The sequence below is a fragment of the Neovison vison genome, chromosome 1 (genome assembly GCF_020171115.1).
Source record: "Neovison vison isolate M4711 chromosome 1, ASM_NN_V1, whole genome shotgun sequence".
NCBI lineage: Eukaryota > Metazoa > Chordata > Mammalia > Carnivora > Mustelidae > Neogale > Neogale vison.
In genome coordinates this window covers 95550239-95566718 of record NC_058091.1, presented here as the reverse complement: position 1 = coordinate 95566718, position 16480 = coordinate 95550239, and the positions used below count along the sequence as shown (strand labels likewise).

General features: G+C 39.0%; 1 protein-coding gene across 1 annotated transcript; it reads right to left on the bottom strand.

Moving 5' to 3' along the window:
- Positions 1-1683: 1683 nt before the first annotated feature.
- GLYATL3 (glycine-N-acyltransferase like 3) lies at positions 1684-15909 on the bottom strand. The gene is made up of 5 exons (XM_044237489.1): positions 15828-15909; positions 11313-11420; positions 10045-10171; positions 5523-5649; positions 1684-2106 (listed from the first exon to the last, which is right to left on the bottom strand). The coding sequence occupies exons 1-5, from the start codon at positions 15903-15905 to the stop codon at positions 1692-1694; spliced, it is 855 nt and encodes a 284-aa protein (XP_044093424.1). The 5' UTR covers positions 15906-15909; the 3' UTR covers positions 1684-1691.
- Between the last annotated feature and the right edge of the window lie 571 nt (positions 15910-16480).

The following is a 16480-nucleotide window of genomic DNA, read 5'->3' as shown; positions in this document are numbered from 1 at the left end:
AGCAATAATCATGTTGAATCAACACTAAAGATAATGAGCATCCCTGGGGCAGAACGTAGACCATATTTTCCCAAGAGCTTTATGGACTCCAATTACTTGGTGTTCTTCCCTCTGAAGCCAAGCATAAGTTTCCAGGTAACCAGTAGTCAGGATGACCTAAGCATATATTCACTCCCAAGGAGTTTTGTTTTTTTATTAAAATGATTCTCTCGGTCAGTTTGTTTACTTCTCTCAGAATAAACACCTAAAGTTGGATCTTCCTTTATCTTTGTAGTTGGGATTTTATGGCCTCTATTGGGATAAGAAAACAGTATTTTCTCTATGTCTGAGTCCACTTTATACAAACTAGACCAATCTCACCGTTCAGTCTGTACCTGCTTTTATTGTAAATGGAAGGACACAGTTAGCTGGTGATGCATATTTCTTCCTTTGCAATCCTTGAGAGATATATATACACAAAAGAAATTGAAACCCAAATTAAAAAAAAAATCAAGACAAGATAAAAGGCTGATGATATTTATTTAATTATTTAGGCATTTAATTTCCTTTACAGAAAAGATACATGATTTAGTAACCAAAAAAATAGATTGAAATAAAAATGACAGCATACTGGCTTGATGTCTAACACCGATTGTATTATCTTTAAAAAGTCATTTATTTTCCCTGAACCTTCAAGTATTCATATGCAATGAATTAAAGTTTAAATTCTTATCAGAATTCTGAGTTTATACATATGCATATATAAAATATGAAAGAAATGTATATATGTATTAATGCATCAATGAGAGTACGTTTATGTGTGCATCTGCATACCCACATTCACACCTATAGATGTGAATGAGAAAATGTGAATGAGAAAGCAGATTATAAAGAAGGAAGCTGGAATAGGTGATAGGTAAGGTCCAGTCCTATGCTGACTCCATCTGTTTCTAGCATTTAAAATGCCTGTATCTTCTTTCTTCCATCCATGACCACTGAGCAATAGGTACTTTTTAGAAATGCCAATTCTTGGGCCCTACTGCAGACTTACTGAATCAGGGATTGTGGAGAAAGACGCTCCATGGTCTGTGTTGCAATCTGCCCTCCAGGTGATTTAGAAGTGCATGAAAATGTGAGAACCACTGCACTGGAACATTCCCCAGGGAAGGTGATAGACTCGAGTTGTAAGCAGAAGTGGAAAACCAGTCATTAAAGGGGAAAAAGCAGGGTATTCTACAGAAGAGCTGGATCAGAAGTGGTAGGAAGAGTTTAGAGAGACATCGCAGCAGGCTGGGGGTGTGTTATTTGCCGTAGTGGGGAGCTGGGTGGCTGTGACCACCCAGAGCAGAAACCCAGGCAGCAATAAGGAAGCCGTAGCCACATGCTCCTGTGTTAAGTCACTGTTCTCAGGCAGTCATTTCTATAACTGGGCTGAGAACTGCTGGCTTTAGAACCTTTTTCCTGCGGTGCATCCCAAAGGAAGATAATCATCCTCCTCTCAGCCGTTGCTGTCTCTGGTCTCTGGTTATTTCCTGTAGAGCCCTGACGCAGGGAGAAGGCAGGCTTCTCAGGCTGATGCTGCGTGTCTTCTCCGGCCATTTTCAATTCTTCTGATTGCAGTTGGAACATTCCCTTCATTGCCAGATACAGAATGTATGTATGTTCAGGGAAAAGAAGAAAATTGCTGGAGTTCCAATGGGCTAGAGGTAAACTTAGCCAGAGAAAGCTGCAGGGGTGAGAATAAGCCTATGAAAGCGACAGGGCAAGAACTCAGCCTGGAGATTCTTCAGGAGGCTTATGGATGCTGTGTTGTCATCTAGGACGTTGCCCTGACAGGGGAATCCCCGGCTTTGCAACTTCCTGGCCAGTGTGAGGGCCACCAGCTTGCTGTAACCTTTCCTGCGATGCTCTGGCAGGGTATAGCCATGGCACATGGTGGCAAACTGGTCTGTAAGAGACCAAGAGACCAGGTTTCCCTTGTCATCCCGGACACATACACTGGGGAAGCAAGAGATGAGTTTCATGATATATCGGAGACATTGTTCATTGCCGCCCCTAGACCAAGTCCGGTTGAGTAGATCAGCATCAGCAACACTCAGGTAATTTAGTTGTGGGACAGAACCCTTTCTAGAAGGAAACAACATGAGAAGAAATGTGAACGTGGGGTCCTAGGACTACACCAGCTACTTTTCTTCTTGCACTGATTCAAACTAAGAAACAATTCCAGAGGTGTACTTAGCCAATACCAAAATATTTTCAATGAATTGGAATCTGTCTATCACTTCCCACTTATGAACATCTTTCAGGGTTTCATTTCTGGTAGGAGAAAATCCTCATTATATGAAATTGAAGTCTTTCCTTCACATTTTATGCCCATTTCTTTTCACCTTCATATAGATTAGGGCAAGTATTTCATTTTTCTGTAAAATAGTTCTCAGATTTGTTGACACCCTCTGTGAAGCTTTGAACAAGTCCACATTCTTGGGCACCTAATATTTTCCTTGGTTAAAAAAATAAAAAAATAAATAAAGGTAATAGGCTAGAACTGTATCTTTATGTATCCATGGCCAGGAAAAAAGTATAGATTGCTTAACGTTCTAGGCATGTATAGATACTCAAGAAATGCCAGTGCTGGGTGCCTGGGTGGCTCAGTGGGTTAAAGCCTCTGCCTTTGGCTCAGGTCATGATCTCAGGGTCCTGGGATCGAGTCCTGTATCAGGCTCTCTTCTCAGCATGGAGCTTGCTTCCTCCTCTCTCTCTGCCTGCCTCTTTGCCTACTTGTGATCTTTATCAAATAAATAAATAAAATATTAAAAAAGAATTTTTTTAAATAAAAGAAATGCCAGTCCTTCTAGACCTTCCCCTAAAAGATCTAGAAAAACATCTAAAAGCTCATGGTATTGAGATAAAGGCAAGGATAGGAATTATTGAAATTTCTAAGAACTGGGATGGTTTACTTAGTTGAAAGTCTATGGTGCTGGTTTTGCTTCAGAATTTGCTTTCATTCTTGAAATTATCAGTATCATAAGACCATCCCCCATAACAGCTAATGTCATTCTTGCTATGATCTTTATAAAGTATATTTTGTGTTTTCTCTTTATTAGTGGTTCCACAATTAGCTGACATTCTAGGCGTACTGTGGGCTCTGGCACTGGGACAATAATCTACCCACTAAGGAGGGTTAAAAAAAATACAAGCAATCATGGTCTTGATAGAATATCTTACTTTTGAAAATGAACAAAGGCTGAAAATCCTGAGGCAAAGAAGCCTCACGCAGAAATGTCACTGTAGGGGCAACTGGGTGGCTCAGTGTGTTAAGCCTCTGCCTTCAGCTCAGGTCATGATCTCATGGTCCTGGGATCCAGCCCGGCATCAGGTTCTCTGCTCAGTGGGGAGCCTGCTTTCCCCTCTCTGCCTACCTGTGATCTCTCTCTTTGTCAAATAAATAAACAAAATCTTCAAAAAAAGAGAAAGAAAGAAAGAAAGAAAGAAAGAAAGAAATGTATGTCACTGCAAATAAAATCATTGCTAAGGCAAATGTTTCAGGAGTAGTTAGTGACTATGACCTTATATCTGAAGGGCAGGGTATCCAAAATAACGGGTATACAAATTTGGGTACTGACTTAGGTGTTAAAGACAATATCTTCCTATGCAGAAGGGAGCAATTTAAAACAAGATCTGATTTCAAAAGACCTCACTGGGGCTAGAGAAAAATTTTTAATAGCATCTCAGGGATGTGACAGTAAAATGGCGAAACACATAGCCTGGTTTCTTCAACAAAAAGTAATGGAAGAAATAAAAAATATGAAAGGGGAACCTGTATGTAAGAGAGATATTAATCAATTGCAATGTATGAACTTTATTTAGGTGCTTATTCAAAATAAACTGCTAAAATATTATGTTAATTTGGGAAATGTAATTACTAACTGGTTTAAGGAAATACTATTAACCAAATTTTAAAACAGCACAGAGTTGATGCAGCAAGCTTGAGGCCTCTATCTTTAGGGAAGCCTGCTTGCGAGCTTGGCCCTTGGATGGCAGCTGGCAGTTTGGATTTCTTCAGGGGTCCTGCTGTTCCCAGAACTGACAGGAGTTGGCACCTACCTGTTTGTGCAATCAGTGTGGTTTATGCGGAACACCTGCTCTCCCTCTGGGAGTCTAGAAAATTGTTATGTGCTAGGCAAAGTATGCCTCCAATAAAAACATCCTATATGTGTTGTCACAAGTTATTGCTAGGGAAATTAAGCGTGTCCTATGTGACTCCATTGGGGAGGGTTCTGGGAAGCTTCTGCCTGGCTTTCTCTGGATTTTGCCAATGCACCTTTTACCTCTGCTGATTTTGCTTTGTAGCCTGTCTCTGCCGAGTTCTGTGGGGTCTTCTAGCCAATCAGTGAGCTTGTGGGTGGTCCTGGAACCTCTGTACAGGAATGATATTAGTATAGTGTTTTGTTTTTTTTTTTAAGAATCTTTATCTTTTAGAAATATATGTTAAGATATTTAAGAATAATAGCATAATGTCTGGGTTATTTCCTTCAAAGTAGTTAGTAGATAGGGGTATGGATGAAACAAGATTAGCCATATATTGATGAGATTTTTCTTATTCTAGTCTCTCACTTGGCCTTTGTATGTCCTTGAAAATTGTAATAACTGAAAAAATAAAATTAAATAAAAATAAAGTCCAATTGCTTTATGTGACTTATAGTGCCCATTCTTCTTTAGCTTTAGTCTTGTTTTGCTCAAAAATCCCTTCAACATATTCCCTAGAATAAAATTAACATTCATTGAGGTAGGTACTTTTCAAATATCATGTTTCATTTGTTTATAAAATATGTGTAAGGAAGATATTATAGGTTAATTTCCCCCCAAAAAGAAATTGATCAAGGCTCAGAAAGATTAAGCAGAAAGGAAGGTAACTAGCAAATGTCAGAGCAGGGGCTCTCCCATTAAGAAGAATGCAGGTAACACTAACAAGTCTTCTGAAGACTGGATTCTTGAGTCAGAATTAGGAATTATTTCTTAGCTCTACAATTTACTCCTATGTGTTACTTCAACTCTGTTCAAAAAGGTAATTATACAGTACTTTGTGGGGTTGTGGAAATGATTCAAGAGGTAATGTATTTAAAATATTGAGTGCCCCTCAAATAAAAGCTCTCTATAAAATCAGTCATTTACCCACAACCCTGAAACATGAAAAAAACACTAAGCACTTTTTGGCTCAAAGAGAGGTTATTTTGAATTATTTGGAGGAGGAGCATACCAAGGAATGATTTTCCTGTGAAAATACAGGACTCCCGAGTTCATTTATCACTATGCACAAAGACACGGATTTGATTTGGCAAGAAATTAGGAGCTGTCAAGCACAGCAGAAAAATAAATACACACACACAGGCCCATGGACTCATGACACACAGACATATCTAGATTCTGTGGCCTTACTTCAAGGTACCCAAATATTCCTTAATAATACTAAGTGTTTCAGGTACTCCTCTTTGTACTTCTGTATAGGAAGTCCCATCCCACATGCAGAAACTTGGTCTACGTACAGAGAACTGGTGTCTGGCAGAAGCAGATGAGGAAAAAATTGAACAGCCTTGAAGGAAGTTAACTTTACACCTAACTGCTTTGAGTTGGCAACAGCTTTGGAAACATCATGTAATTCACTCTGCAGCCCTGTATATGGAGAGACATAATGAAAAACGGTATTTTAGGGGCGCCTGGGTGGCTCAGTGGGTTAAGCCGCTGCCTTCGGCTCAGGTCATGATCTCAGGGTCGTGGGATCGAGTCCCGCATCGGGCTCTCTGCTCAGCAGGGGGCCTGCTTCCCTTCCTCTCGCTCTGCCTGCCTCTCTGTCTACTGTGATCTCTCTCTGTCAAATAAATAAATAAAATCTTTTTTTAAAAAAAAAAACGGTATTTTATCTGAAAACACAGTAAGGAAATTTGTCGCAGTATTTTGTACTACGCCACCAGTTTGCCATCTTGTATCATCCTAACCACTGTAGAGCTATATATGAATTATTGCAGCGACTCCTGGCCTGATTCTCAAACATTGAATGGGGGCTTCCAGATCCCCATTGTGTTGTTTCTCACAATCATGATCTTCCATGAACACTTCTGATGGGAATATCCCTTAGGAATGTGGAATTGCTTGCGGGACTTTCCTGACTTCTGACTTCTCAGACTAATCCTAAACTCCTTAAGGTAAGAGAAATTGTATAGCTCTCAAAGTCTACAATCTACCATTCAGCTAGAAGCATAAGAGAACTCACATTTAGTTGGCATGGCATTCTGACTTACAGAGTCTTCTAGCCTCTTGCCTAGATGCCCATTGCAGAAATATCAAGGTATAAATTTCGCGTTGGTGAGATTTGTCCTAAACTTGACTCACTTGGATCCTACTCATTTATCACAGCTATACGATGTTATCTATAAATCTTCATTCAGTACTTGTATGTAAAGCACTGTGCGGGGCACTGCACCAGCATGAGACCCAAGAATGGTACGGTCTCTGATAGAGCTCTTCACATGGCACGTTAGCTTCTGTTTACTTAGAACTGACTTGCTCTGCTTCTCCAAAATCCTATCAGCTCTATCCTTTCTAGGTTTTCCTGATTAATTGAATCCTCTGGAAATTGACTTTCCCACTTCCATCCATATCTAAAAGCTTGTTTCCTCCTTCCAGTAAGTCATTTCCTGTGGAAGAATACATGAATACACAATAGGAGATCATGTTGAATAGAGTCTGTAATCTGAGCATTGGCTACTTTCTCAGGGAGTTAAGTCTAAGAAAAACCAAGTAGTTTCTTCAAGTTAACACTATTAGAAATTACAGAAGTTGTGGCTAGAATCCCACATTATAAACCTGAATTATTTCGAAGTAATTCAAGAGACTCTGAAAAAAAATAGTTCAAGCTAATGAAGGGTATGGATGGTAATTCAAACAAAATTTATTTTTCTTAGATTGAAGTACGTCTTTCTAAAAGTCAGACTAATATTTCTTTTAAATACCTTTTTAAAAAGATTTTATTTATTTGCGAGAGAGAGAAAGAGACAAAGTGGGAGAGCACAAACATGTAGAGGGGCAGATGGAGAGGGAGAAGCAGACTCCCCGCTGAGCAGGGAGCCTGATGTGGGGCTTGATCCCAGGACTTAGAGATCATGACCTGAGCTGAAGGCAAACACTTAACTAATAAGCCACCCAGGTGCCCCTTGAAAAACTTTTAAGATCATAAGATGTAATAGAGAAAACGTCACAAAACAAATGCATAACTGGGGCAACTGGGTGGCTCATTCAGTTATGCATCTGCCTTCAGCTCAAGTCATGATGTCAGGGTCCTGGGATCAAGCCCTGCATCAGGCTTTCCGCCTACTGGGAGGAAAGGCTCCTAGGGGAGCCTGCTTCTCCCTCTCCCTCTGCTGCTCTGCCTACTTGTGCGCTCTCTCTGTGTGTCAAATAAATAAATACAATCTTTAAAAAAACACAAATGTGTAACTTCATTATTACATATTTTATCTACTATTAAAGCCATAAAATAGAAATTCAGTAACCATCTTCTATTTACCATTCTCCTAAACACAATTCTCTCACTCTCCACTAAAAATAACCACTATCATAATTTTTTTATGACAATCACATCCTTGTTTTAAGTTTTATTATGCAAGGGTGAGAATCCTTAAACACTATAGTTATATTTTGTTCACTTTTACTCTGGTGGATCTTTTAATCTGCAGCTTTTCTTTACATGCCTATCCCTCCTTCATACCCTTTAAAAATTCTTTCCATTTATTTGTTAAAGAATCCAGTTTGCTGGGTAGAATCTCTATAGTTTGGATTTTGTGGATGATCTCTCCGTGGTTTGTAGACCATGTCCTCCTGTCCCTGACACCGATTACCATTTTAACAAGTGATTTTCTCCTTGCTCACATCAGGAACCTTCACTAAAATTGTCCTACCTTTGTTCACCTCACCTCCTTAGAAAGGGAGGCGTTGCTAATTGGATAAGACAGAACTCAGACCATTTACTGGACCACAGTTAATGGGACCACAGTACCAGCAAGCCAGATTCTGGAACTTTTAGGTTAGTGCTCACGTCAACAAGCTCTCTCACGTCCATACGACCAGTAGTGAACAAAAGAGCCTGGCCCATCTGGATGGCTGTATACTTTTTCATTCCCTGTCCTCTCATGGCCAACACAAAGATTTTGGCTCTTACTGTGGGTGAACCCTGATTTAATCTTGTTTATGGACAGCTCTTAGATTAAAAATGACAAAGACATTCCCATGTAGAATGTACCATTGCTCTGAACACCCAGCATTGAAGTAGCTCCATTGTCTAAATTTTTAAAAGATTTTATTTATTTGGCAGAGAGAGAACATAAGCAGGGGGAGTAACAGAGGGAGAGGGAGAAGCAGACTTCCCACTGAGCAGGGAACCTGATGTAGGACTTGATCCCAGGACCCCAGGATCATGACCTGAGTCGAAGGCAGCGGCTTAACTGACTGAGCCACCCAGGCATCCATCCATTTCCTAATTTTTGTAGGCTTTCCAGGCAGCCCCACCAGTAATTCTGTGGCACGAGATGAAAGACTGGCCCTTTCTATGGTAGTAGTTGGCTTTTGGAGTCATTCATGATTTGGGGATGTTATGGGAAGAGCCCTTAGGTGCTTTGGTTAAAATGAATAAAGATACCAATGACTTCTTAAAAGCTCTTCTGTATTCCAAGTAAATTATAATTCTTACCAGCAAAGCCTATAGGTAAGAGGCCACATCAGAAGCCAGAGATAATGCCTACACTGGTTACATGCTAAAAGAGGGGCCTTTACCACTATTTTAGGCACTATTAACTCGCATCTGTCCCCACCTAACTTCAGGGAGGATGAAGTGTCGATGTAAATGACTAAGACTGACTCGTGACTAACAGTTCGGCCTGCTAGGGAAAAAAAAATACTGGCAATTACAAGGATGTTCTCATCCTAATGGTGGCTTTAGGTGCTTTGAGGAGAGTGGGTCTTCTGGTACCACAGACTGTCCAATTATTGCTGTGATTTTTCATACCAAGGAAGAGATCTACTTATTTCCACACTCAAGCAATAACGGCAAGAAAATTTTGCTAGCTTGGCTAAGTGAGTGGTAGAACCCTATCTCACGTCTCACCAGTGTAACTGGGGTAAATCTGTAAAATTCAGAGACAGTCCAGAACTTCCACTATAACACCTTTGTGAGCATTTCCAAAGGGATGTTATAAAACACTCCAAGTCTTTAGGTCATGAATATGCCTTAGTCATCATTTGAAAGTAGACAGGAGCTTTTTCCTTGTGAGAGGGCTTTAGCTGTTTGCTGCTGGAAAAAATGACCAGACTTTGTATTTCTGACCTGGGGGACCCTGCCTTCCTGTCCAATGATGAAGGAACTCACTTTCAATGCAACAGTTAAAAACAAGAACTTCATTGATGGTATCATCTCCCCAGTCATCACAAGAAGTTGGAAAAGTAACCCACTGAAGCTGAAATTGTCCATGCACAGTATTAGAAACTGTTAATGTAGGTTGTTGGTCTTGGCCAAAGCTCTTCCATTAGCATTGATAACCATGCAATTGTGTCCTTGGATCTCAGGTATACTCTTATCTTATAAATCATGCCAGGATATCTGATGCAGATCAGTTAATTATCTCTTTCCAGAATCAGCTGCTTCAGAAAGAAGCAGCTTACACTTACTGGCTTACACTTAAGTTAGAGTCACTTTAAAAGATTGGAACAGGAAATGATTAAAGGAATAAAGAAAAATATGCTGTGAAATTACAGTAACAGTGGGGGGAAAATGTCACTTGGAAGCAGCCCAATTTAAATGGTGCCTACTTACCCCAAGGCCAAGCCTCTTTAGGAGTAAAACAAGTGTTCTTAGGAAACTGTAATACAAAAATTGTAACTATATAAAGTGTATATCTATGAATTTGTGCACTTAAGTATATATATTATCATATATGTGAAACAGATATCATAATCTATTTGATGTATATGACAAAAATGTGAAAAAGAAGACTGCCTAGTGTCTGTGCTTGATCTCACCTTGTATTTGAAAAACTTGATCCCAGTTAATAACATCATGTTCTTCCAACAGGCATTGGTAAGCCCTGACATCCTTGTAAAACACAGCGTAGGCATTAGTATAATGGTCCAGGTTATCTCTCTCAGCCTGGGACAGAAGACATAATTGTAAAAACATAAATATGTCCTCTAGGTAACTTAAATCCTAGATAAATTAAGTACATTGGCAGCTTAATGTTTAGATCATTTCCACTGCCAAAATCAGCTACCTATAAACAATGGCTAGATAGGATTGTGGCTAATACACTCTGGTGAGGGAAGGAACGGATATTTTGGAACTTTTGCTTGATTATTCTTCCGGTATTTGGAAAGTTTTAAGATCCTTATTCCATCTTTTTCTAGGATTTTATTTATTTATAAAAATGTAAAGGGGGCACCTGGGTGGCCCAGTCATTAAGCATCTGCCTTTGGCTCAGGTCATGATCCCAGAGTCCTGGTATCAAGCCCACATTGGGCTTCCTCGTCAGCGGGAAGCCTGCTTCTCCCTCTTCCACACCTCGCCCCCCACCTGCTTGTTTCCCTCTCTCGCTGTGTCTCTCTCTGTCAAATATGTAAATAAAATCTTAAAAAAAAAATGGAAAGGGTATAACTTAATGGAGCCACCAACAAGAATTAAATAGAACTATCAGAATTTTCCTAATGTGGTCAGGGCAACATATTTGATCACGTGAGCTCTTTGTCCTTGCAAAATGGGGCAGATGTCATGCATTTACCACATTACCAAAGTTGTTGGTCACAAGAAAACATCAAACCAGAGGAAAAACAAATATGCACAAGTACGTATCCTTCATGGTTCTAGAGATTGTGAAACACTAAAGGAACACTTTATTGAACACATTTAAGCTAGCCATTTTCCATGTCTGCAACTCCAAAGCCAGTCAAATTAGAAGCTAATGGTGAGGGGCACCTGGGTGGCTCAGCGATTAAACCTCTGCCTTAGGCTCAGGTCATGATATCAGGGTCCTGGGATCCTGATCTGTGTTGGGCTCCCTGCTCAGCGGGGAGTCTGCTTCTCTCTGCCCCTCCCTTCTTGTACTCTCTCAAATAAATAAAATCATTTAAAAAAATTAATGGTGAAATATGTACCTTATTAAGCTAATATATATGACTGTAATGGTTATAATATCCCCTTTACCCAATCTTTTCTTTCCAGTTGATGCCAACTCTTGGGTTTTTAGGGGGTATTTTGTTTCATTTTGTTTTGTTACTCTGTCCTTTCCAATCTGTACCTCTTTCTGTCGCCGGGTGATAGCAGCTTTGAAGTCTGGCCACGAATCCACCACCACCTCCTTCTGAAAGGGATTCCCACGATTCATGTTCATCACTGCTCCATAAACCTGAGCCAGAGAACCCAGAGAGACAAGTCTAACTCTTTCAGTTGCATATTACTGTTTTCACTTCTTGTATTGTATAGTTGTGGCCATGAGTAGGGAAATTTTTTCATATGCACATATATACAATATGCACATGTACAAACTTTTCTCTTGTTATTTCATTATTGTACATGAAAACTGGTTAAAAAAAAAAACTAAATTAAAAACAAAAACTAGGAAAACCTATGAAAACTCTCCCTAAACTTAGGTTTTTACTGTACAACAATGAGAGTTACCAAAACAACAGGCTGACTAGATGGCACATGGGTCAATAATAAACACTTACAGAAGGAATCAGAATCTGATGTATGGATTTAGGGCTCATAATATCTTTTACAATTCCACAGTTATTTTGATGCTCAGCTGCTTTTGAAGCTTATTATACTCTCCAAAAATAACCTGCTTAATGCAACTACTCCTTCAACCCTGAGTTATAATTAAACATCACTGAGGGTAACTCCTCTCCCCCAAAAAGCCCCTTGCCTTTCAGATTTGATAGAGGAAGGCTCTCTAAGCATTCGCTGAGGGTCATAACGATGTCTTATTCATTGCTATATACATGGAGTCTGACATAGTGGATCAACTGGTTGTTGACTAAACAATACCAAGTATTAGAATTCTGACCCTTTCGGGGCGCCTGGGTGGCTCAGTGGGTTAAGCCGCTGCCTTCGGCTCAGGTCATGATCTCAGGGTCCTGGGATCGAGTCCCGCATCGGGCTCTCTGCTCAGCGGGGAGCCTGCTTCCCTCTCTCTCTCTCTGCCTGCCTCTCTATCTACTTGTGATTTCTCTCTGTCAAATAAATAAATAAAATCTATTAAAAAAAAAAAAGAATTCTGACCCTTTCATATTGACCCTCTCATATGACCCTTTCATATTTCTTTTCTCCACTTAGAATCAAAGATGCCATCCCTATAAAACAACCTTCATATGCCAGGGGTGCTTATAGAGAAGAAGTTGTGTTGGTAACAACGTGAGTGAGTTACAGGCTAGTGTTCTTGGCAGCACTTTCATCATAGATAGAAACTGAAAACAATCGAAGTGTCCATCAACAGTGGGAAAAAATGAATAAATTGTGGCATATTCATACTATAAATTACAAAACAGAAACTTAATGGTGAACAAAAGAAGGTAGATACGAAAAGATATACTACATGATTCAATTTACATTATATTCAGAAACAGACAAAACTGCATTATGGCTTTAGAAGTCAGGATGCTGGTTACTTATGGAGAGCTGGGAAAGGTGATGTTTGGAAAAGAGCACTGGGGGGCTGGGAGAAACTGTCTGAAGTAATGTTCTTTCTTGATTGGAATGCAACTTATTTAAGTATTTGCTCTATGAAAATTCATTGAGTGGCATAATCATGTTATGTGCACCTTCTAGTATGTGTTATACTTCAGTGAAAACCAATTTAAATTATAGGAGCATTAGAACCTACATTTTTACCTCTTTTATCACACCATGATTCAAATCACACACCTCAATACCTAGAACATTATTCAACTCTCTTTTCTCTTTCCCAATCTGGGACCTCACTCAAATCTTCTTATAGAATGTATCTTTCCTTAATTTGGTCTGGCTAGTACTAACATGTGACATGGATCACACTTAATGAAAACCCGAGAACTAAATTAAACTGGAAGGGTCATGCTTGCTCTGTTTAATTATTAAATTTTAGGGATGCTGATCTTATATATACATAGTTATAAATTTATTAAAGTGTTTTTTCCCACGAAGAAACCATACATCTTTATTTAAAAATGGAGCTTAAATATGATTGCAATGTTGAGAAAGTTAAAAGGAAAAAAAATTCTTTCTGATATTCAGATTGTGAAAGGGAAAAAAAATGGCTTGTTTATAAGAGTTTTGCAACCAACTGAAAGAGTTGGCATTGGTTGAAGACAATGAAACAAATTCTTTTAACACCTATTTATTCAAAGGTTGTGTGTTGAGAGGAGAGGGGAAGTAGCTAGGGGAAGTAAGGATGCCGGAAGAATGAGCAGTTGGAATTTGTGAAGGAAATTTAGAGGGATATTTAATCACTGAAATACTAAGGTGAGGTAGGAGGGGGGATGGGTGAAATAGGTGATGGGGGTTAAGAGGGAGTTCACTTGTTGTAATGAGCACTGGGTCACGTATGGAATCACTGGATCACTAAATTGTACACCTGAAACTAATATTATACTATATGTTAACTAACTGCAATTTAAATAAAAACTTAAAAAAATCAGATTATAAAAAATGGAGGAAGTGTGAAACAACAAAACAATTGTTTCTTTATCATTTTGATTCTCTAAAGGGCATAGCGTAACTGAAGAGGTATTTTGAAATTATGGTCAGAGAACCCAAGCCAGATGTTATATAACAATCCAGTAACTGAAAAAAAAGAAAAAGATTCAAAGGTGAAGAGACTCTGTGTACAGAAAATGAGAAATCGAGAGTGCCAAGCTAAGCAGCTTTTAAAGAGAAGATGATATGAGGAAGGCATTGATTTGTGCCTACGTGTTTCATTTCTTTAACTCTTACTTCAAGTGGTGTTATGAGAAGGATTAAAAAAATAATAATAATAAAACCAAAAACCAACAATGAAAAACAACAGAAAACCACAACCATGCAGTTTGGAATCTGATAGCTTGGATTTAAATCTGAACTCTAGCACTTAGATAAAGGGAGGGGATTTTATAATATCTCTAAAAGTATAATGTAATTACCTGCTTATTCAGTTTTTAATATTACAGAGGAATTAATAGGTTTTATAAAGTTTAAATGAGACAGCATAAAAAGTATGTTAAAAAAATGATACCTACTATTCTGAGCAACTCAACTAATCTGAATTCAGAGGTCCTTGAAAATAAGATTTGAACAGGTGAGGGTTAATAAGTAACTATTTCATAAACTGCTAGCAACCAACCAACAATATTTTATTGAGTACTTATATGGGCAAAGCCCCATGCCAAGCACTACGGGAGGTATCAAGAAAACAAAACAAAAAACAGAAAAAGAAAACGAAAAAATTGAAATAGCCAGAAAAATTTTATGATTCCTCACCTGGGTGTCTGGTAGTTAAGTTGCTAGAAGAGAAGCAGTAGCTATGAAATCAAAGGAACCAGGATTCAACTGATTTTTTACTTGCTTTAGCCTTTTTTGGACTCTTTAGCCTTTTTTGGACTTATTTCTAAAATGGGTTAATAGTCATCTTACAAAGTTGTTGGAAGGATAAAATAAACTGAAATTATTTGTATGCCAAAGTACTACCCACATACTATTTATAATGTAAGAGCCCATCATTCGTCTTGATGATTATGTGATCTTAGATGACCCTGTGAAGGTCACCAAAACCTTTTTATTTCTCTTTGGCAAAAGAGTGGGTCAAACATTTATTCTCCAGAGTGTCCACATTCAAAATGGGACATTTTGAGTCGGACTGTCCATTTGGTACTCTTTTAACCATATGCTCCCAAATTATCACTCAGATTTTCCCTACCACACATAGTTTAAGCATAATCCATAAGGCAAGATGACTAGATTTAATCACCCCAGTACAGTGCTCTAGATAACTTCTGTTAAAGTTTAGAGTAAATAAGGATTATCAAGGGTGTGAGCCCAATACACAGTTCTCTGGTCTCTGTCATTAGAAATTATGATTCATTATATCTCTTCTGGGTTATTAGCAGCCGTCACATTTGCAGTCAAATGCTCTTACCACTGAGTTATACCCCCTGCCACTTACATTTGAAAACCCATATTGTAGGGCTATCTCCTTGATTGAGACTTGCAGCCCTCAAAGACAATTTCTTTGCACTTCGCATGTTTTTCTCCAAGTGCTTAAAATATTTTAAATCTCATATTTATTTGTAATCTGTGATGATTGTTTTTTTCCACAGTAGTTCTGAGTTATCAGCAGGCCCTCACAGGCTTTGAGAAGACTTCAACAGAGGCTTTATGACCAACAAAGCCATTGAAAAAAATAAATAAAGATGTTGAAATAGCCAGAAAAATTTTATGATTCCTGGACCTCAGCTCTGTTGTGAACCTAAGTTATGTTCTTATGAGCAATGCTACGTAATCCATACTCTTCTGCCATTAAGACAAGTTTAAAACTTGAGTTTACCTAGAAATAGTCTAGTCCAGCACCACCTAAATTTTCCTAGAGGTCATCTAGAGTGACTGTCAAAAAAATAATTATCACAGCCATATCTATGCTGCATGGGATCAGTCTCTAGCAGGAGATGAGTGGGAAACCATCTGTTCAATAGGTTTAATAGGAAAGTCCTGACATCAGAAAAACTGGGGAAACAGCCACAAGTCTGACCTTATTTCACAATAAATAAAATAAAGAAATAAAAGAGAGCGCTTAAGTGTAGAATACCTTGAGTGATTCAGGGAAGTAACTCTTCAACATTTTTTCCAGGATCAGTAATTTGGTAGAACAGTTGAGCACCAGCATCTTCTCCAGAACTCTAGCAATTCCACACCTAATGAGAACGCAGAGGGATGTGTTTAGTTTTTGCTTGTTACCATTTGAATCTCCCGAGGAACATCCTTGAAGTCCTGTTTTCAGTGGGTGCAATTCGGAATGCCATTGCTCCCTCTGATGAGGGAAGATGAGAGGCACTGGGGTGGGGACACCAGAGAGCACGTGGAAGTAGGGAATGTTAATGACCTAATCCAGGAAAGAGGTGAGTATCCATGTAGGTTAAGTCTTCCTATGATACACACTCACTGTACGTTCAACTCTTCCTTTGAGACACAGAAACAGTTGTAATTTCACATCTGTTTGTGTTTTCATTGAGTCTGTCTCAAGTCGACTGGGAGGTACAAGAAGGAAAGGGCCCGTGTCTGCTTTGTGCTCTATTGTATTCCAGCACCTACAGGACTGGCACAGAGGAAAAGGGCATTCTAAGTGCTTGTTGAATGGTTAAGAGGAAGCTCAGAGTAAGAGTCTTAGGGTAAGCAGGGAAACTTCTTTTTACAATGTGGGGCAAAGATGGAAGATGTGAGTGGGTCAGGTATCAGGTGCTT

Bases quoted from the DNA above. Each gene is read 5' to 3' on its own strand.
- GLYATL3 (XM_044237489.1), bottom strand. From the start codon at position 15,905: ATGCTGGTGCTCAACTGTTCTACCAAATTACTGATCCTGGAAAAAATG. The intron at 10,172-11,312 runs GTACAGATTGGA...CTTCTGTCCCAG, and splicing joins TCACCCGGCGACAGAAAGAG to GCTGAGAGAGATAACCTGGA. The intron at 5,650-10,044 runs GTGAGATCAAGC...CTCCATATACAG, and splicing joins TCAAGTTTTTCAAATACAAG to GGCTGCAGAGTGAATTACAT.